Here is a 22,149-nt window from a genome sequence, read left to right on the forward strand (position 1 = left end):
AACTGTGTGTGTGTGTTGGGAGGTATGTATATCTGCTGAAACGAAAGAACTAGATAAATTCTTGGGGGGGGGGGGAGGGATGAGTGAAGTGTGTGCGTATGTTTTTTATTTTGGCTGATGCTATATAAGCTTGCTGTCTTGCATCATTTGCTACTACTAGTACTAATAACTAGTTATACAGAGTTAAATTTAGTGTATTTTAACTTAATTTAACAACAAAAACCAGGGCACATTTACTTGACAAATTTATTCATAGCGGCATACATACACAGATGCAATTAACACAGGAAACTTTTGGTTTTGCCATGTTCTGAAAGAAAAAGGTAAATGAAATAATAATTATGAAAACTAAGTTAAATAAAGTTTCATTAATGAATGCAAAACAGAATATGTGTATATCATAAACATGAACTAACACATTTCTTTCAAATATAAAACATAAAAACAAATTCCATAAACACATCCCCACAATGCTACTTATTTCATTCCAGATATTCTCCCTCTAGCTTGATTACTGCAAAGTTTTCCACATGAGAGCAGTACATCATGTGAAAATGCAATAGGACAAGTATTTAAAATGCTTTAAAGTATTAAGCTGGGAATTATGGCACTGCTCTGACCAACATTAATGGTAGCATGTAAGAAAAAAGTACCATACATTATCTTATATCAGGGAAACACGAAGTTATAAAAAATGGTAAAAAAATTATTTAAAAATAAAGGATGAATGTATATTTCTTATACAATTATATTTTAACAGACTGAAAAGCATTTAAAAACAAACCAAATAAGTACATGTGTACTTAAAATGCTCCTTCATAGATTTTTATATAAATGAGGCTTAATTTCAAAAGTATAGTTTCACTGAAAAAAAAAAAACCAATATCCAGCATTCCTGGATTTAAAATTGTGTTTTAAGTCCACATTTGACACACAGACAGTGGATAATAGTAGTTAACAAAACAACTAACATTAGCTAATAACAGTTTATCTAAACTCATATGAAAGTGAGACTCATTTATGAGTTTAGGTTAACTTTTGAAACAGGCTCACCTAGGCAGCACTGAAAGCTTTAACAGTTCAGATTCTGACTATACTATTTGCATACACTTCTCTGCACCTTCACACAAGGCTGTGGTCCTGGGGTAATGTCGGTGGACACAAACCTGCACAGTGCAAGATCAAGCTTGTATGCTGCCACAAAAAAGTGCACAGTCTGTTGCTAGCTGCTGCAACAGAGCAGGTAACAGAAGTTGTAAACTCTTCTAGCCCCACCCATCTAGAGCATAAATGGGCATTTATTTATTTTTTGTTTAACTCAGATCCCTACACCTGGGACACAATTCTGAGTTCATTTATTTCTCAGTCTCCCTCATCCTGAACTCCTATGAAGTTGTTTGTAGTGGAAAGCTTTTTAGATAAATTTATTAAAACAGCACTGAACTTCATATATTTTAATTCTGAAGATAAGTGCAAAAACTTCAGTTTTCTCATTTCTTCATTGTAATTCCTAATGAAGCACTAAAAATCACAAGCTAGAGAAAATCTGAATAAATTTTACACTGACTAACACGAGGCATGCCAGAATTTCTAATCCAAAACTAAATTTAAGTCAAACACACCTGAAAAGATTCCTTTAAAAAACAGATGCAACGGATATTTTTTTTTCTCCCTAGTTAAAAAAAAAAAAAAAAAAAAAAAAAAAAGTGTAGCCTGTTAGCTTTTATTTCTGATTTCCATTTTTGCAATACTGTCTCCTGGAGGCATGTGATTTAAAAAATTATATTTACACAGCAGTGGCAAAGTAAGTCATTACTATTATATGTAACTGGTTTACACAGTTTGTTAATATGCCATTGTGCAAAAGATAATCTATTTTCATGATTAAGGAGTTTGAAATCTTGATATATTCAGTCTTGCATTCTATAATTAATCAATTATACACTGCTCAGTCTTGCTCTAACTGTGGCCAGTTACATTCAGTTTATTATTAATAATTCTGTTAATCCTTAACCTATACTACACTTTGACCTTAGCAAAAAGGCTGAGAAGTGATTCTTAACCTATAAATCTGGCACATAGTAGCTGGTCAGTTTCACCTGGTTCTCAAATTCTCCATTCTGAAAGTTTTGAAATAATCTTATGTCTTCATATTTTGAAATAATCTGGGAGATTCATTAAGCATTTATATGCATGGGTGAACATGAAAAATAAATATAGGTATTCCAGCTGAGGAATCACATTTCAAAAGCCTTTAGTGAGAAATAAGTAAACAGGATCTAATCATTCATATCCAGAACAACTAATTGATTAGCCTGTAATGTTAACAGATTACCTCTCCAATACTGCTTGAGAAACAATTTCAATAAAATTAAAAAAAAAAAAACTATTAATCCACAAAAGTTCAATAACTAATATTGACTTACATCACTCTTGAACAATTTTGTCTCGTTTTGCTAATCTGGTTATGCAATCATCTGATTCTCCCTATAAAAAAAGAATTTTTTTATCTTTTCAAAAATATAAATCTGTGGTAACAAATGATAAGAGTCAGACATCATATAATCATCTAAGGTTTATATGATATGTTTGAAGCTTTAACTTTACAATGCTCTCAAAAACAACATATGGTTTGCTTATCTGTGTGCAAACAATTTTAACTACTGCATTTCTTCTTAATGAACTGTAAAGCCTGGGAAGGTTTAGGGTACCAAAAACAAATATTTGAATATTGAGAGAGAATTTCATTAAATCTAATGTGGCAAAGTTTATTATTTTAAATTTGCATTTTTACAAAAGAATGAAATAAATCGACAATATTTCATACAATTGGTGGGGTTAAATTAAATCCCACCAACTGTACAAAAAGAAAGGATTTGGGAGTTACAATATGTTCATGAAAAGACCAGTGTCCTATTGATGATTCACTATTCATTTGGTTGAAGAGAAAAGAGAGGTTATAATCCTACTCTGTAAGGCAATTGTAAGGCTGTGTCCAAGTATGCAGACAGCACCTAAAGAAAGACTGAGTTTTCTGAAAATATCCAAAGACAGGCAACCCGATTGGAGAGATCTGAAAAAAAGGCAGCATAGGCAACTAGGCACCTTAGAAGAGACATGATTGAGGTCTATAAGGGTCTCTGAGGGGAAAATGAACTAAGGTGAGACTCACTGTTATAAACAATTCCAAAACTAGGGGCCATACATTCAAATTACAAGGAAAGAGCTTTAAACTGGGTTGTACGAAGTTTTCTTTTAGCCAATGAGTTGTTAACTACTGAAATGAGTGAGTGGGTAGTTGAGGAATACCAGCTTAAGGAAATTCAAGGTCAGCTGAGCTGGATAGCTGACCACTGAATTTCCTCAAAAACATTTAATTTCTGTGCATCCTACAGATGCACAGAAAGAAATTAAGTTACCTACATGAGGAAGAAATCTCAGATTTTTTTTAAATATATATATATACAGGATGTCTCAAAAATATTGGTACAAACATCTAAAGGAATGTGAATTGCATAGGAACCCATAACAGGAAACGTCACCGTAAGTCGGTACACGGCGCTGTTCATCAGTTTACGAGAGGGAAAATTTCTGGTTTACTCATTCAAGCAGTAGTCGCCACATGAAGAGCATGCATTGATATACGAACTTTGAGCTGGCAGACATGCACATAGTATATGGATTAGCAGAGGGCAATGGATAAGCCGCTCAACGAATTTATGGAGAACGATTCCCAGACAGACATGTACCGGATCACCGTTTGTTTGCATGTGTGCATCAAAATTTGTGCGATTATGGGCCATTTAGAGGTAACAGGAGTAGTGCGGGCAGACCATATTCAATGCGAACTCCCACCATGGAAGAAAGTGTGTTGCATGCCGTCCAGAATAATCCTACTACCAGCACACGTGCCATTGCCTCTGCCTTAGGAGTGTCTCTTTGCAGTGTACAGCGTGTCTGGCACGACGATTCCTTACACCCCTTTAATCTCCAAAAGGTTCAGTTACTGCTCTCCCAAGATCATCCTGCACGTGTGGCTTTTGTGCAGTGGTTTCTCCAAGAAAGTGTTCAAAACTTGAATTTTCCAGCCTATGTTTTGGTAACGGATGAGGCTTTTTTCACTTGAGAAGGCTTATTCAATCAGCACAATACTCATGTGTGGGCTCACGACAACCCACACGGTGTGCGCCCCATGTGGCACAACATCGTTTCGCAATAAATGTGTGGGCAGGTATGGTCGGTGACTGCTTAGTCGGCCCATACCTGTTACCATTACGCATGAACTCCACCAAATATCGGATCTTTCTTGAAAAAGTTCTACCAGGGTTAATTGACGATGTTCCAGCAAATTTGAGATGCAACATTTGGTTTCAACATGACGGGGCGCCTGCCCATAATGGAAGGTGTGTTCGTGACAATTTGAACAGGCGTTTTGGGCGTCGATGGATTGGCCGGGGTGGGCCCGTTGTCTGGCCCCCACGCTCACCTGATTTATCGAGCCTTGATTTCTTTCTGTGGGGCCCCCCTCAAATATATCGTATATGAATTGCCTGTAGAGACGGAAATGGATCTCATGGCGAAACTCGTCTGCACTGCTGCTATTGTCAAAGAAACTTCAGGTGTGTTCGACCGTGTCTGACAATCCATGCTGCGTCGGCATCACACATGCATTGTGTCTCATGGTGGAACTTTCAAGCAGCTGTTGTAACATCATGAAATGCATCCATCTCGTGCTCCATTGTTAATATTATGTCAAATAAATGTTTGCCACTAATTACTGTCTTGTGTCATTTCTGCTTCTTGTGCCTCTGCTACTACTTTCCCGTGACGTTTCCGGTTATGGGTTCCTATGCGATTCACATTCCTTTAGATGTTACCTACCTCCCCTAAACGTTTGTACCAATATTTTTGAGACACCCTGTATATATATACACAGTAGGCCCTTGATTTAACGGACTAATTGGGGGAAAGGGTGTCCGCTATTGCTGAAAGTCCATTAAATCGAATGAATTTTACACATATATCTAATAATGAGCTTACAATGTACAGGATGTATTAAAATGTTATTATAATGTATAAGTATGAATAAAATATTATTATAATGTACATTGAGTAATTTATATACGCCACTAAAACAACTGTTAAAAATATAAAAAATAAATTTACGACAGGAAACAAACTATTTTAATTAAACACGTCAAAAACCATACAATGTAACTAATGGAGTGTTTCCACCACCTTTTTGATGTTAAAAACGTTTTTACTGGCATTATTTGGAAAAAAGCGTTGTTACCTAGAAATTGTCACAAAACCCGATGTGCATGCATTGTACTTGTTGCTGCAAAAAGTTGCAGTGACACAACAAGTATAACTGAGCAGTGACGCACTATGTTATACCATTATATCAGCATAATGATTAATACGCGAGTGACTGTGCCAAAATCTACAGTCCAGCATTCGAAGGAATATCATGAAAGAAAGGGAAGTTGGACAGAAATGTGAATCCAGATGAAATTCAACAGGAGTGTTTTGTTATGCCTGGGAGTTCTCAAACTGCACTCAAAAAAACTCAAGCTGAAATAATGAAGGAATATCGTGAACGGAAGAAAAGTAAATTAGAAATTCAAACTATTTCGAATAATAATGAAATTCAACAAGAGTTCTACTATGCCTGATACTTGTCAGGAATCTAAAACTCCAGCAGAACAAATGAACAAATGTCGTGCACGAAAAAAAGCGAAATGGCTAATAATGAGATTCCTGATTACATCACTACAGTGTCTACATAATCTGACAGCAAATTTGCAAAACTAGTGTACAAAAATCCATTTGGATTTAGTTATAATGTTTGCGATCGTTTATGGTTTCAAATCTATTTGAAACCATTTTCAACAACTTCATATAAATTACTTCAAAATGAATTTCATTCACAAGCAAGTACTTTCATAACATGTAATACATGCATACTTCATTAAAAGAGGGACAGATACCAACTATGGCCACATCAAATGGATTTATATATCCAACATTGAAGAAATATTGTTCAAAGTACGGGCCTAAATGGATGTCACATTAACAAATGAGACATGTGGCAGAAAAGAAAAATGCATGGGATACATACAGAGTGATCACTGAATTATGACCATCCCTATGAAAACTGAATGCAACCCATTGACTACATGAGGTACGAGAGTGCGCAGTTCATCGACCTACGTAGCATAGATAAGGTGTCAGTGGTTCAGTAGGTAGTAAAATTCCGAGTGTGATGGGCAAAAGGAAGGATCTATCGGACTTCAATAAAGACCAGATTGTGGGTGATCGATGAGCTGGTGCCTCGATTTCCAAAACAGCTGAACTGGTGGGGTGTTCGAGAGCCGCTGCAGTTAAAGTGTACCAGGAATGCTGTCAAAATGGTCAAACAATGACATGATGGCAAAGGTCAGCAAAAGGTTGACGTTAGAGGTAAGCGCTGGTTCTGACAACTGATACAGGCAAAGCACTGTTGAAGAGTTGACTACCCAATACAACATGGGCCAACCCGAAACCATATTTGGCATGACCATGCGTCGCACATATGGGCTATACCAGCAGATGACCCCTACGGCATCCTCTCCTAACAAAGGTTCATTGGCGTAAAAGACTAACATGGTGCAAAGAGCATGCAAGTTGGACGTTAGAAGACTGGAAGGTGTGCTGGTCGGATGAGTCACATTATTTACTCCACACCAAGGATGGTCGTGTACGGATTTGGCGTCAACAACACGAGGCCCTTGATCCATCATGCATGGTATCAAAAGTGCAGGCTGGTGGAGGCAGTTGTATGGTGTCTGGCATGTTTCACTGGAATTAACTTTGACCACTGGTGCATGGGGAACAATGTATCAGTGGTCTCCGCTATTTTACACTTTTTCCCGAATGGCAATGGTGTCTTCCAAGGTGACAATGTGCTGAGCCATTGGGCACTTGTTGTACAGGAATGGTTTCGGGAACATAGTTCTGACTTCCAGCATATTGATTGGCCTCCGAACTCCACCGATGTCAATCCTATATAGCACTTAAGAGACACTACGGAACAGCATATTAAACGTCTGGATACACCAATCGCCTCCATACCTGCATTGCTAGCCACATTATACACACTTGGTTGGCCATACTTCCCGAACGCTTCCGACATCTTGTTAAATCAATGCCATGTCGGATAGCTGCTCTGCTGAGGGCAAAAGGAGGAGGACCTACAAAGTATTAGGTACGTGGTCATAATTCAGTGATCACTCAGTGTATAAATTAATGGGTGACACGGAAGCCTGATAGATATAAGCTGGTCTGTAACCAAGTCACAAAGGAGGTTAGGCAGGCAAAGGCAGATTATGAGAAATCTTTGGCAAAGGATGCAAAGAAAAACAGCAGTTCTTTACTTATGTTAAACTCTAGAAGGAAGGGGATGAATCACTTTGGTCCACTATATATCGATGGTTCAACTGTTAGTGATCCTGTTCAGATAGCTAACAAACTAAATGAGTATTTTGCATCTACATTCATACATGAGTTATTCAGGGAGGGGAATGCCAGAGGTAGATGAGCTAGATGATTTTGTAATAAATGAGAGCAAAGTGGAGGAGAAATTGTTGAAGATAAATATAAGAAAGGCACGTGGGGTGGATGGGATTTATCCAGTTATATTAAAGGAGGCAGCAAAGGAAGTAAGCAAACCCATAGCCATAATTATGAGAGCTTCCTTGGACTCATGGACTGGAGTTGTGCAAATGTGACCCCAATTCACAAAGGCAGATCAAAGGGCAACACAAGTAATTACAGACCTGTTAGTTTAACTTCTGTTCCAGGGAAATTAATGGAAGCACTGGTTAAAGCAGCACTGCAGCATCATCTAGACAAGACTTCAGTTATAGCTTGGACACAGCATGGTTTTGTTAAGGGGAAGTCTTGTCTGACCAATTTGATTGGATACTACGATATGGCCACAAAGGAAATGGATGCAGAGAATAACTTTGATATCATATATTTGGATCTTACAACGGCTTTTGATACTGTTGCACATGGAAGACTGCTGCACAAATTGGAGCAGTGTGGCATTGGAGGCAAATTACTGCTATGGATAAAGGGATGGTTGAGTGAAAGAAGACAGAGTTGTAATCAATGGACACTGCTCTTTGTGGAGTAATGTTATTGGTGGAGTCCCTCAGGGTTCAGTGTTGAGCCCATTGTCGTTTTCTGTATTTATCAATGATACTGATGATGGTATATCAGGCTTAATGTCCAAATTTGCAACGAAGGTTGGCAGGGTTGTTAATGACAATAAGCTGCTGCAACAGGGTCTAGAAAAGTTGAGCAGATGGGCTGAGAGGTGGCAAATGAAGTTAGAGGTAAGATCTTATAAGTGAAAGGTTCGTTATTTTTTTTAATAATAAACACAGGTAATTTAGCATATGCAGTGTTTCTTTTCAGATGAATTAGAAGTTACACTGACAAATGTAAAGTACTGCATATGGGAAGAAGTAACCCCAGGGTAATGTATCAACTATGTGGTACTACACTGACAGTGGCAAAGAATGAAAAGGACCTGGGGTTAATTGTGCAGGCAGATATGAAGTTTTCTGAGCAGTGCAGATGGTCTGCAAGAGTAGCTCATGGTGTCTTGTCAATGATATACAGGAATTTTTCTAGCAGGGGTAAGGAGGTGATTATCCCCTTGTATAAGGTAATGGTCAGGTCACACCTTGAGTACTGTATACAGGTCTGAAGACCTCATTTTAGGAAGGATGTAGAGCTGCTGGAGTAAGTGCAGAGAATTGCAACAAGGTTAGTGAATGGAACAAAGGGTTGCTCTTACAAAGAAAGGCTTAAGTTTTGCAAATTACAGTGTCTGGATACTAGGCACTTGCGAGGTGATTTGATTGAGCTGTATAAAGCCTTAAATGGTATAATTTATACATTGATACATTAATGTTGCAGAATAAATAAAAAAAATAATAATAAATATATTATATGAAATCAATTTATTGCCAAAACAAAAATTACACATAATAATCAATGAATTAAAAATAAGATGTCAATAGTGAACAAAGGTGTAACCATTTACATATCACAAAAGTTTACACAGCATTCTTATCAATGTTCAATACAGTCAGAAATAAATTTATTCTTTATGTATTCCATTTTATAGTATATATCTATATTCAAGAAATAAAGATTCGCTATAAAATATCTATTTAAGAGTCCTGATAATAAAGAAAGCCAAATATCTTGATCCTGTTATATAGAGAAAATAACACAGGAGTATAGGTAGTTCTCTACTTTGAGTTACTTCGTTCCTAGCACACACTCATAAAGTGGGAATTTATTTCCCATAGAAAATGTTAAAAACAGGGGTCACGTTCTCAACAATGAAATTAGTTAGCTAATTAGTTTATGTTTAAATAATGATTTTAGCCAAAGAAATGAAATCATAGCCCATAAAATCAAGCAAATTATAATTTAAAGAAATTATTTATGCCTTACAAATGTTAAAGAAAGTTTATTCTTCTTCATCATTGACTAAATGCATACTCGATCACTCATTGCTGGTTGTTGGTTTGTCTTCTTCAGAAATTCTTCAAGAGGCGCTTGTTTCCAAGATAATCTTCTCTTTTCTTTATAAATTTCATGATAGCATGCATAAGCATTTTTTCACACCCACACAAATTGCAACTAACTAACACGATTCACGCGGAGTAACAAGTTTACGAATCTTAAAATAAAAAATAAAAAAAAGGAAAGAAGAGAAGATTATGAAAAGTTATGTTTTTTATATGATTGAGGATTACAGTGAAGGGGAAACATGTTTCACCATAATAACGTACAAACCCACACAATTCCAGCTATCAGTATTTTTGCAAATGCAATAATATCAAGTTTACCATCAGTTTATAATTGATTGCATTAACAGAAAAGCCCAATAAACAAGAAACTGCAAATTGTTTTTATTGTTTTATGGTTGTGACCTCCAAAATGTTCTTTAGAAAAATATCACAAAGATGTTCAAAATTGATTCTTATAACAGAACATATGTTAACGATGAAAGTGTAGCGCGTTTTAATCATTTGAATCGGTAACTAATACAATTTACATTATAAAAATGATCTTTTAAAGAGATAAATAGGTTAGTTATATAGCGAAAATTTCAACTTCTGGGGTCTTAGAACGGATAACTAAAAAACAATGTGTTATTGGGTTAACATTACGATATTTTCATGATAGGTGGTGTCACTGGAACAGATTAATATTGTAAAGCGAGGTGCACTGTATTGTATAGCTACACACATGGTTTGAAATGCTGTATTTATAAATGTTTAATATTCATTTTTTGCAATTAATGTTCATATTTTAGATTTTGTTGATACTTGAAGGGAGAAAAAAAAAAAAAAAAACTCGTAAACCCGGGAACTCAAAGCGAAAACTGCCTGTATATTAAAAATTCTTATGGTTAAATGAAACAGAAAATCATCTATTCCATCATATATTTTAATATTATCTTCAACTTCAAATCTTCTAATGCCAGATCTGACAATAACTGGCAATCTGGTTTTAATATCACTGGTCAAAACATAAAATGTTACTAAAATGAAAATACCCATACTTGACTAATTTTATGTTGATGAACACGAAAATCACATTAAAATTTGTTGATTGGCTCTCATTTTCAAATTACAGTTGGGGTCTCTTATTAGCAAATTACTCTATTTTATCAACTACGGCTCTCAGCAAAACACATGCCAACACCGTCATTTCAGTACCACCATGATCTTATCACATGATAAGTTGTTGCCTCAAATGCATCTTTCAATTTTGTTGCAGTAATCCTCGAATATGGCTAGGTACTGTGTGATTTGTTCTCAGTAAGTTTTTCTCTGTGAGATTCCTACTTTTTGCACAGTATTTGTGTCATGTAAGATATGCCCCATAATTGTGTGAATAATCTGAATGACTTCTGTTACATATGTGAAGAAGTCACATTAGCTTCAAGAAAAGTGGCCCCCTTAACTTGAGCCATAAAAAAAAAAAAAAGCCCATTTCTTGTACTTTTCCATTGCAGCAATGGAAAAAAGACACAAAAGTAAATGGAGTGTCGCCATGTTAGCCGATTATTATTGGATGGTGAAAAAGATACTGTCAAAGCTGAATACAAGCAAAAGACGAAAAGGTCCCATGTTTGATACAGGTACGTTCATAGCTACATCTTCCGTGTCTACCAATAACTAATTGAATTGTACATTCTGGTGTTCCAACCCACAGTGAGGAAAGTGTTCCAGTAATCTACAAGAAGTGCCTTTTAGTTATGAATCTTTTCACAATAATAAAATTTATTCTAAGCAGCCAACCTACTTTGAAAATGGATTTACATAGATTTCCACAATGTTCTGTGAAATTTAGAATTACCTGTATCCATTCTTAAGTAGACACAAGTAATTCTAATTAGATGATTCAGTTAAGTAACTATAATGAACAGTAGTTACTTTATCAACATATATTTCACTTTTTCATAGCAGCATTTCTCGATGAAAATACTTCCACGGACTGCCTGCAATTTACTTTGGAGAATACTTCCAGGATGTGGAATTCTGCTTTCCAGATATTTCATTTATTAAAAATGACTTTTCTCTGACTGTCCTTTATATTGAAATTGTATGCACTGACTGCAATTTCTCATTGTCTACTTTTCTTGGAAGGGACTGCAAATTCATTTTACAAGTAGCCCTCATTTTGCACTGTCCAATTTGCGCCGATCACTAACCACAACACCATTTTTATTTTTATTTATTTATTTTTGCAAATTTTTTATAAATTGAAAGTTTAAAATCGTCAGACAAAATTTATCGGCATCATATTGTGCTATCCACTGTTCATGTGATTTAGGACAATCTGAGGCAATCAGCAATTAGCACATCCGTATCAGAGACGAGAAAGATTCCCGCCCTCAAAGTAACCACTCGTGGATGCGAGTAGTAAAGGTCCATGTGGTGAACCATTCAGTTGGTTGTTGTTTAAGCTACCTGTATATGAACTGCAGCGCTTCGTCTCATCATGGTGCAGGTACATGAAGCACAGAACTTCAATATCTTGTAATGGAGTGGGAATTAATGCTCCAAGTCTGTAATTATCTGTACAGTATTGTGATTAGTGGCGGGGATGCCAGGAAAGCTGGCTGGGACTGTCTAGTACAAAATAAAAAAAGGACTTGGAAAAATGGTTAAGAAAAATAAATGTGGACAGCAATTATCCTGTAAAAGGACCATGGTGAAAGAAAATAACTAGAGTCCAACCCAGAATACAATTAATTTTATTATCCAGATACAGAGTATCTAAAAACAATCAAAACTAGTAGCTTTAATGCAAGGCTCTGAAATGTAATCAGAAATGGTTGCCAAGCTATCTGATAAGGAAGTAACCATCTTTTTTTAATATTCTTTTTACCAAAAATAAACTGAAAAGCTACTACCTGAAACAGACTTAAAATTCGAGACAACAGTAGCAATATCACTAACTGATTAAACAATTGTGGATAATCCACTTATCAAGATTCAGAAACAGAAAATACCCTCTTTCTGGCTTTTGCCTGAGCATAGTTCTGAATCAATGACCTTTTAACAGATATAAAGGTATCCTGGCCTGTATATGAATTACACATGAATCCAGAACCAAAATCTTTACACGATTTATAAAATTTTAAAATTAAAATAAAATTTTCTTTATTTTAAACAGCTTTAAGTTTGGAAATTCACCAGTTTGAAAGAGGAAGAAATGAAGATCTCCTTCGGCATAGTTGTCTGAACAATGAACACCAGCCAGTAAGTCAATCCATGGAATTTATTTCAGTTGTGTGCTGTATTATCACCAATGTTTTTAATAAACCTTTTTTTTTTTTCTTTTTCACAAGACATTCTTTGTTTAGACTTGGCAACCTATTATCTTCTCATTCTTCAACCAATTTGCAGTACTATGTGTGAAAGGTTTTAATATCTTTCATGTCTGGGACATTCATAAAACACACACACACACACACACACACACACACACACACACACACACACACACACACACACACACTACAAAATGAGCAAACACTAATTCCTCACAGACAGAAGAAATGCAAAAATCTGTCAAAATAGCACCACTCTACAAGTTTTATTTTATTGAGTGCATCTTAACTAAGTCATAGAATTTGATGGCAGACAAATTATTTTATTAAAGCATACTTTTTAAAAAAGAGACTATTTCAAAAAGCAATTCATTATACAGCTGTTCTTTGCATAATAATTGTCCACAAAAAAAAATTATGGACAAGTGCAATACAAAGTATTTGATATAGCACCACGGGCATTTCTTAGAAACATAACAGTTCGTAAGGAGTAACTGTGGTGCAAAGTAAAATGAAATCACCCATTAAGAATTTTATTAAGTAGTATTTACAATTCTTATGAATTCTGCTATTTGTATTTACAGAATAAAATTAACTTCAAATGTGTGAAAGGGGTGGTAGTTATACAAAGATAAAATATTATCTTTGTAGTTATATAAAGATATTTTATCACATTATAAACACTTCACTGCACAAGAGGGAATGCATTTAATAGCTTTTAAAAATTCGGATTACGGGATAATCAAGTCACAAGACCAAAAATTTATGCCGCTGCATATTTGAGTAAAAAAGCTTAACTTGCCTTTTTTGTTAACAGAAGGCATCAGAAGAATGTTAAGCATATCAGCTGAAAATGGCAGTCATACATATATAGAGGTTCAGTGTTATTAGTGCATTGTTCATGGTGACAGCACCTTATCACACATAACAGGTTCCCAGGTGCAGTGTTGTTTAAAATACTGTTCAATTCACAAATTGAACAGTATTTTGCAACTCTGCCATAATCATATGCACACAGGTGGCCAAAGAGTTCAACAGGAAATATACAAATGTTGCAATTCCTCATAAGATAAGTTCAAGACTGTTGGACCATAGTTGGCTTGACATAGCTGAATGCATTTGAGCCCACATGACCACTAAATATGGTAATGGCTGTATTTTTCTCAAAATGATGAACTGTAAAAATGATGAATTGTACTCTAACTTATGTGGTTGTGCTGCAGTAGAAACAGAATTTTTTTTTTTTTTTTCAGTGGTAGTGGAACTGTTCATGACGAAATGCAGTGCAAGTCTATACATTCTGACTAGCACTAAAGTGAAAAAAGTTGCAGTGATCTCCTCTGAAGAAGTCTCAGAAACTTTCAGAATTGTCATACAGAAGCATATACAATGTGAATGAGTTACATTTGTCCATGTTATGTTCACTTTATCCAGGAAGTGAAAAAGCCTAATCCAATGTAGATAGTTTCTGGCATTTGTTTACAAGTATGGAATAGATAAGCTTGATACAGTTTTCTTCACTAACAAAATTTGGTTCTATATCAGTGGGTATGTGATTAACTGAACAGTCAGATTTAGTTCACTCAAAACTGATTTGCATTCCATGCTCACACTCACAAAAAACTCACACATGCTGGACAGGTTGAAGCAACATTATAACAGCAATTAAAAAAATTGCTCATGTATGGTGCTTCAAGCATGGGAAAAGAATACGTATGCACATTCAAAAAAAAAGGCAGCCATTTTCAACATACATTGTAATCACATAATCACACTGATGTTATTATATTGTTAGTAAGGTCAGATGATATACTGTCCTATGACTGCTTATTTGCAGTTATGTTAACTGCAAATAAGCAGTCATAGGACATAGTTATGTTAATTTGCAGTTAAGTTCAGTATAACTCTTAAGAATGCAGCTGCTTAAATCTAGGTCGCTTGACTTCCATATCACATTATACTAATATTTAAAGTAGAGGCAATACATTATATACTCCTAAATTTTGTTTTTCTAGTCATTGTTATGACTACAAAAATAAAATACATTGGAATCTTTTTTTTATGGTAATGCTGCACAAAGGATACAATGTTTGGATGATGTGGAAGCAATATTGTTATTATGATAATTTATGGCATATGCTCACCTTGGGAAATTTTCTGGAGCATCACATACTAAGCAATTGTAAGATAAACAAACAAATAAACAAAAAAAAAAAACTTGCTAAAATAAGAGTTATAAATCACATAACTATGGGAAACTTTTCCATTGTTTTTCAAAACATCATATTTTCCAAAGTCAATCAAACTCAGGCCATGATATATGGTGTTTAGTAGTGTTTAGTAAAGTTCCAGGAGGTGGACAATATACAATAATGCCAAGCCCACAATTGACAAATGCTTAACATGTGAGCTTGGCACAGTGTTAGAGACCACAGTCAGCCCAACATTGGCTTAAAAGATATTGGGTTAAGAATTGTAGCATTTGTTGTAGTTCTTAACCATTTACAGTTTGACATGACAAAATATATCAATTGTGGCAGGGGGAGGGGATATAAATTCTCTACACCTAGTACACAAGTATCAAGTCAGAAAATAAATCATTAAATTGCTTTAAAAGAGTCAAAATCACAGTAATCTAAAATTCTATAATATAAATGTCTTGAAATTGATATACAGGTGACCCCCGCTTAACGCTGATCATTCTTTCCGGAAAAACAGAGCGCTAAGTGAATCCGCGCTAAGCGAGCGCCGCTTTCCCATAAGGTAACATATGTATTTGTGAGCTGCGGTCGGTGCCATAGGATATTTCCTAATTAATAATAAACGGTAATGAAAAGATGCACAAATGTCGGTCAAAATATTTAATATTCAAATATTTGCACATATAAAATATTCTGCATTACATACGTATAATTATGTGGTAACTACTTGCGTCTCAAAAGTAAACAAAATTCCAATTAAAATAATGAATTTTATTGATTTAATTTAATGGATGAATTTAATCATGAAAAATGTGTGGATTTTGAGTTGAACTTTGGCCCTCTTCCAAATAAACTAAAAGGGGTATTAATTTTATATGGCCCGCAGCGTTACCACTCAACAATAAAGTCAACCGATCCTTCGCCGCTTTGAAACTTGGCATGTTTTTTGTTCTTTCAATATGAAACTTCTTTTAGGCATTCGTTTCCACAAAAGTCCTGCTTCATCTATGTTAAAAACTTGTTGAGAAGTATAACACATAATACCCCTCTTCAATAATTTTAACAAGTTCTTTTTTGAAAGTTTCGGCTCCTTAATCTGCACTAGCGGCTTCTCCCGGGATTTTAAATCTATTCTACCAGTTTTAAATGGTTCCACATTTTTTTTTAGGCGAGTTTTCTTCAGATCATTGTATTGGCTAATCTCTTTCTCTCTCTCTTTTTTTAATATTTAACTTAACTGAATTCTGCATTGGAATATTATCTTCAAAAAAATTAGTCTTTCCATTTCAATCCTAATAGCCGGTCTAGTCCTAGTTGCTTGCAGTGGAACAGCTATCTTTCCCGCTGCTAAAATTAATTCTTTATTTTTTCATAATTGTTCTTACAGTTAAATTTGCGAGTCCTAAATTATGGCACACATCCGCTTGTCGTTGACCGGAATCGATTCGCTTCAAAACGTCTAATTTAATTTTCAAATTCAGTCTTTTTCTTACATTTATAGTCTTCGTACTGCGCCCAGACGTTGTTGCATTTTCATTCCTGTCGGTCATTATTAGCTCTTCGAAAATATAACTGCGTTGGTTGAATTAATTATGATACAATGTTCAAGTAAACTGTCCGTTACGCACGATGTCTAATACTGTACTGAGTGATGACTAACTAGACTTCGGATAAATGCATATAACGTAAATAATACAAGCAATATATTTGATCATTTTTTAAAATGTTGATCTCGGAACTACGTAACAAGTGACTGTACTTAAATTAGCGTGAGAGAAAATATCACTGAGCGTGGGAAAATTGCTCAAGTCGGCGTGGGAAACGTTTTAATGCTGTTTTGCTATTCATTTTCAAGCTATCGACTCCATCAAATGAAACGATTTCGTTAAATATGTCAAAAATGTAATCTGTAAAAGAGCGTTATAGTCAGATACGGGTTATAATATAAGAACAGCGTTATAGCGAATCAGCGTAAAGCGAACCGCGTTATAACGGGGGCCTGCTGTATATTCAAAGAGACATTAAACAATTAAATCAAGACTAATTAATCTCACTTAGATCCAAAAAAGTATAAAATTTTGCAGGTTAACCTCAGATCTGTACAGATTCTGCTTCACTTATTAATTTATAAGAAATTAATATTCTTACCATTCTACGAATGTCTCCACAGATTGCATACTTGATAGTGTTTCCAGTGAAGCGACCAGAAGCTTCATCAATCTAATAAATAATAAAGTTTTTTTTTTTTTTTTGGAATAATGAATATAAAATAACAGATTCAACCCTAAAACCATAATTGCAAATATACGTACTGATATCCCAACTAGAATTTAAAAGTAGAGCAGAAAAGAAAAAAAATATATATATACTAAAATAATAAATATATTATTTATATATTTATAAATATAAAATAATAAATATATTCATCCATATATTTCAAGTAAGTGTCCTAAAATGATAAAGATCTGATAATTATCCTGGAATAAATATCCAATCATCCATAATAAAAATTAAATTGAAAATATTTTATCTGTGTAAAAATAGAACTTTAATTCATTTGTATATCTAATATGAATATACAGACCCTACATTTTTTTTGGATCAACTGTGTGATAAAAAAAAAAAAAAAAAAAAAATCTTAAAAATTCAAAATTAAAATTAGACCAAAAAAAAAAGTAGTAATATGTTGAAAGAACTCTGAACTCTGAGGGTTCTTTCAACATGTTGCATCTATCTAACTACCAACCAGGCCAACTGAAATAGTTTAATATAAAAAACATTACATTATTTAAAATAAAAAAACAATAAATTATGTACAAGTAAAATTTCAAAATCTAAACCAGTAGCTGCATAAGTAAAACTGCAATTAAAATTCTAAAATACAAAGCTTCTGACAATGAACTGTTCTTTTCAACCATCAAAAATATTTCGGGTTTTGTGGCCTCTTGTTGTTGTTATTTGGTTTTTAGGAGCATTAGCAACTAAGGCCATATTGCTCCGGGGATATGCGGTGGTCATTCCCTGACCTTTCCGCATCCTCCGTATTTGGTGGTTACGGGCTCAAACTCCGGTCTAATCAAGAAGCGTGTGCTTGTGGCCTCTTAAACACAAGCTTAAATCAGGGGATTAGTGTCATATAGGAATGTTTTTGAACTATATCCTCATTGCATAATCCAACAATTCAAATATGACAACCCATCACCCTCTTCTCCTTCATTCAAAGTAACTTTACATCAGCTGGTGTCCCATTACAGTACAACACACAAAATTTTGGTTTACCTGTTCTGTTACCTTTTTTTTTTTTTTTTAATTCCACTGATATTTTCTTTTTGCTGATCTTTCTTTTTTTCCTTTTTTTTTTTTATTAATAATGGTAGTGCAGTGAACATGGGTTATAGTGAGCACGGCATGTTTGCAAATTGAATTTTGATTCTAATAAGTGAAAGATCGAGTTTACTACCCATTTATAACAGATTGCACAAACAAAAAGCCCAACAAACCGAAAACTGCAATTTTTTTTTTTTATTGTTTTATGGTTGTGACCTCCAGAAATGTGCTTAGAAAAATATCAGAGATCTGGGTTTTTACGGAAACCACAAGTGAATTTCAGATTAGTTTAACTCCAAATTCGATAAGAATAATATCTGCCCAAAAATGTGCTATTTATTATTTTTCTCAGTTTTTTACAGTAAAATGTGAACAAAAATAAAATGCATAACATTGCAACATAAAACGTAAATTATTAATAAATTAGAAAAGGTGAAATTTTAGGAAATCTCTCCAAAGGGTTTAATGTGGGGACTTCAATAATTTACATCATCAAGAAAAATTCTAATGCTTTTACAAAATTTGTATCGATTATGGATAGCGAAGGAGAATCTAGCAGGAAAAAAGACTATGAAGAAACCTGAAAAGGCCGCTTTAGAGAGTGCACTTTATTTGTGGTTTCTTCAGGTAAACCAGTGTCTGGCCCAATGTTGTGGGAAAAGACATTGGATTTTAATCGAAAATTAAGAGGTAATGATTTTAAGGCAAGCATGGGTTGGCTGAAAACCTGTAAAGTTTGCTTCTGTTATAGCAAATTACGAGAATGAAAATGTTTATAATGTTGATGAGACAGGCTTATTATGCAAAGCATTACCGAGAAAAACTTTAGCCACTAAAAGAAAAATGCCCGCACCAAGTTTTCAGATGAAAAAAGAGAGGGTTTTTTTTTAAATGAAAACCTCAAACACGAGAGGTATTAGAACCTATATTACTTAGTACTGTGCATGGGTTGGAGGTTGAGAAAAGGAAAGAAGATATTTGTTGATATTACAGTCTACAGAAGAAACAGCAGTTGAATGAATAAACAAGGAAGATGAAAAGTTGGTTCTGAGTTTGAAGTTGGATGTTGGCGGCACATGTTCACACTGTTTTGAAAATGTGAGAGAGAGAGAGAGAGAGAGAGAGAGAGAGAGAGAGAGAGAGAGAGAGAGAGAGAGAGAGAGAGAGAGAGAGAGAGAGAGAGAGAGAGAGAGAGCAGGAATTATAGAAGCCAGTTCAGAAGAAGTGTCCATGGAAGTATCTGCAAAAAAGGCATGCACACAGAAACAGTATGTCTATGAGACAGAGTGGAGAGTGTTAGAGATGAGTCATTAATTAACCTAACTGCCCTCTTCTGAATGAATCTAGAAGCCTGAGAGAAGTTTTGGGGACACTGCCCCAGATGTGGGAACAATATTTCATGCCGTGGCAGATTTGCAATTTGTAGAGAGTGAACAGCTGTTTGAAAAAAAAAAAGTAATGATGAGAGCGAAATAGATATCTAGAAGAAATAGAAAACCAACTTTTTTATATGCAAAGGAAGCAATATTTGTAATGTGCTTGTTCCAAGAGAGATTAGAAGTCAGGGTAATCCCCAAAAGAGATATATCATCTTGCCTAGAAATCGGAGTGTCACCAAAGATAAGCATAGGAGCAGAAGAATCCTTTTTGCTAGATATAAGACAGGACTGAGTTTTAGAAGGACTGCAATCAACTAAGTTGTCTTTGTCCCACTGGAGAATTACCTGGAGATTGGAATTTAAGGAATTGGTAGTGGATATTCGAGAAGTTGAAGCTGATTGAGCAGGGCGAGGTTTCTCAAAATGGAAAGTTGTTGTTATTTGGTTTTTAGGAGCATTAGCAACTAAGGCCATATTGCTCCGGGATATGCGGTGGTCATTCCCTGAATGACCTTTCCGCATCCTCCGTATTTGGTGGTGACGGGCTCGAACCCCGGTCTAATCAAGAAGCGTGTGCTACGCACTGCTGCTCCTTCCCACCTGGCTACGGAGGCGCCCAAAATGGAAAGTGGAATGCAATATGCTATCAATGGCAAAACTATGGATAGGATTTCCAGTCAATCAAAGAAGGTCATTAATATACAGAGGAAAAGAACTGAACCTTGGGGGACATCAGCATTAATGGAGAAGTTAGAAGACAGCCATCTACTATCACCCTCAGTGAGTGGTTAGAGAGAAAACTGGAAAACCAATTACAAAAAACAGCTGGCAAACCATAAGATGGAAGCTTGTTTAGAAGATTTTTATGCCAAACATGATCGAAAGCCTTTGAGATGTCAAGAGCAACTGCTTGTGTTTCACCGAACTTTTCCATTGAATTTGTCCATAAATAGGTAACATAGACCAGAATATCCCCAGTGGAGCGATACTGAGGCAATCATTAATCAGACTGAAGATTTCTAGGTAGTTTAAGAGTTGGCGGTTAATTGATTTCTCCATTACTTTAGAAAGGGTAGAAGTAACTACAATAAGACGATAATTGGATGGGAAGAATTTGTCACCATTTTTAGGAACTGGCTGGATATGAGCAAATTTCCAAGTAGAAGGAAAAACACCTCTGGAATAAGAAAGTGAAAAAAAGGTGGCAAAGAACAGGAGTAATTTCAGGAGCACAGGTTTCGAGAACAAGTGGAGAAATACCATCAGAGCCTGGAGCTTTATTAGCATCAAGATTCATCAAAATCCTTCTGACATCCTTTTGAAGGAAGACTACAGGAGGCATTGAATGGGGTGTGTTGAGAATGGTGGGAGGTGTTTTACCAAGATCATTAATACATGAGTTGGAAGAAAAATGGGATGCTAGCAGGTCAGCTTTATCCTTGGCTGAAGTGACAATAGAACCATCTGGTTTTGACAGAAGTGGGAGCAGTGGTGAGCAAAATTGCAGCCAGAATGCTTGGCTACCATTAGGGTAAGAAGCAAGTTTTCTACTCTTAGCCTGTTCAAAATCTAGTTTGGACTGATTAATAACTGCTTTTCAATTGTTGCAAGCTTTGGTGTAGGCAGAAAATGAAACTAAAGAATTGGAAACAAGCCAATTACAATATGCAACATTCTTCTCTTGAACAGCATTAGCACATTTATTGGAAAAACCAAGGTTTAAATAAAGGATGAGATTTTAAAGTGGAATGTGAAATAAAGGATTCTATTCCTAGATTTACAATTGTTATGTGTGCAAATGCTACTGGGATGCACAGGTTGTCCATGCTCATTATCGATAAAACTGAAAAAACCGAGAGCATTTAAGTCTTTCTAATTTGACTTTTAGAAGCATTTTTATGATTTTTATATAAAAATCATAAAGAATGCCTAGATGGTTGTTTCTGTTTTCCGAAATTGGTTTATAATTTTTTTTATTTAATTAATCTTAATTATTTAATTTAATCATAAGGTAAGATTAAATTTATTTAATCCTGCCTTATGTTTGATTATCCGGAAAATTTGGCTATCTGGAAGAGGATAGTCCTGATGCTCTACTGTACTTCCTATAGTACGATACCTACACACGGAACACTATCCTTCAGCACTTGCATTATGTTCAAATTTACCTTAACTTATAAAAACATTTTTAAATTAAAGATCCTACCTCAGCAAGGTCTAACTGGATTGATGCATAATCCTTTGCCCGGATAATTCTGTTACTTGCAGAACTATATAAAAAAAAAAATAAAATTAAATAAAAAATCTAAATCATAAAAATCAAAGCAAA

At 35.0% G+C, this 22,149-nt stretch overlaps 1 protein-coding gene across 1 annotated transcript in view; it reads right to left on the reverse strand.

Annotated features, from left to right (window-relative positions):
• Window positions 1-232: 232 nt before the first annotated feature.
• RpS21 (ribosomal protein S21) overlaps window positions 233-22,149 on the reverse strand; it is a 34,085-nt gene continuing 12,168 nt past the window's right edge. The window contains exons 3-6 of the mRNA XM_090372074.1: window positions 22,027-22,090; window positions 17,263-17,334; window positions 2,427-2,487; window positions 233-310 (exon numbers count right to left, since the gene is read on the reverse strand). Of these exons, the coding sequence (XP_090228200.1) occupies window positions 2,428-2,487; window positions 17,263-17,334; window positions 22,027-22,090 (196 nt within the window). The 3' untranslated portion in view covers window positions 233-310; window position 2,427. The remainder of the gene's footprint in view (window positions 311-2,426; window positions 2,488-17,262; window positions 17,335-22,026; window positions 22,091-22,149) is intronic.

The sequence above is a fragment of the Mastigoproctus giganteus genome, chromosome 4 (genome assembly GCF_048544385.1).
Source record: "Mastigoproctus giganteus isolate SK-2022 chromosome 4, ASM4854438v1, whole genome shotgun sequence".
NCBI lineage: Eukaryota > Metazoa > Arthropoda > Arachnida > Uropygi > Thelyphonidae > Mastigoproctus > Mastigoproctus giganteus.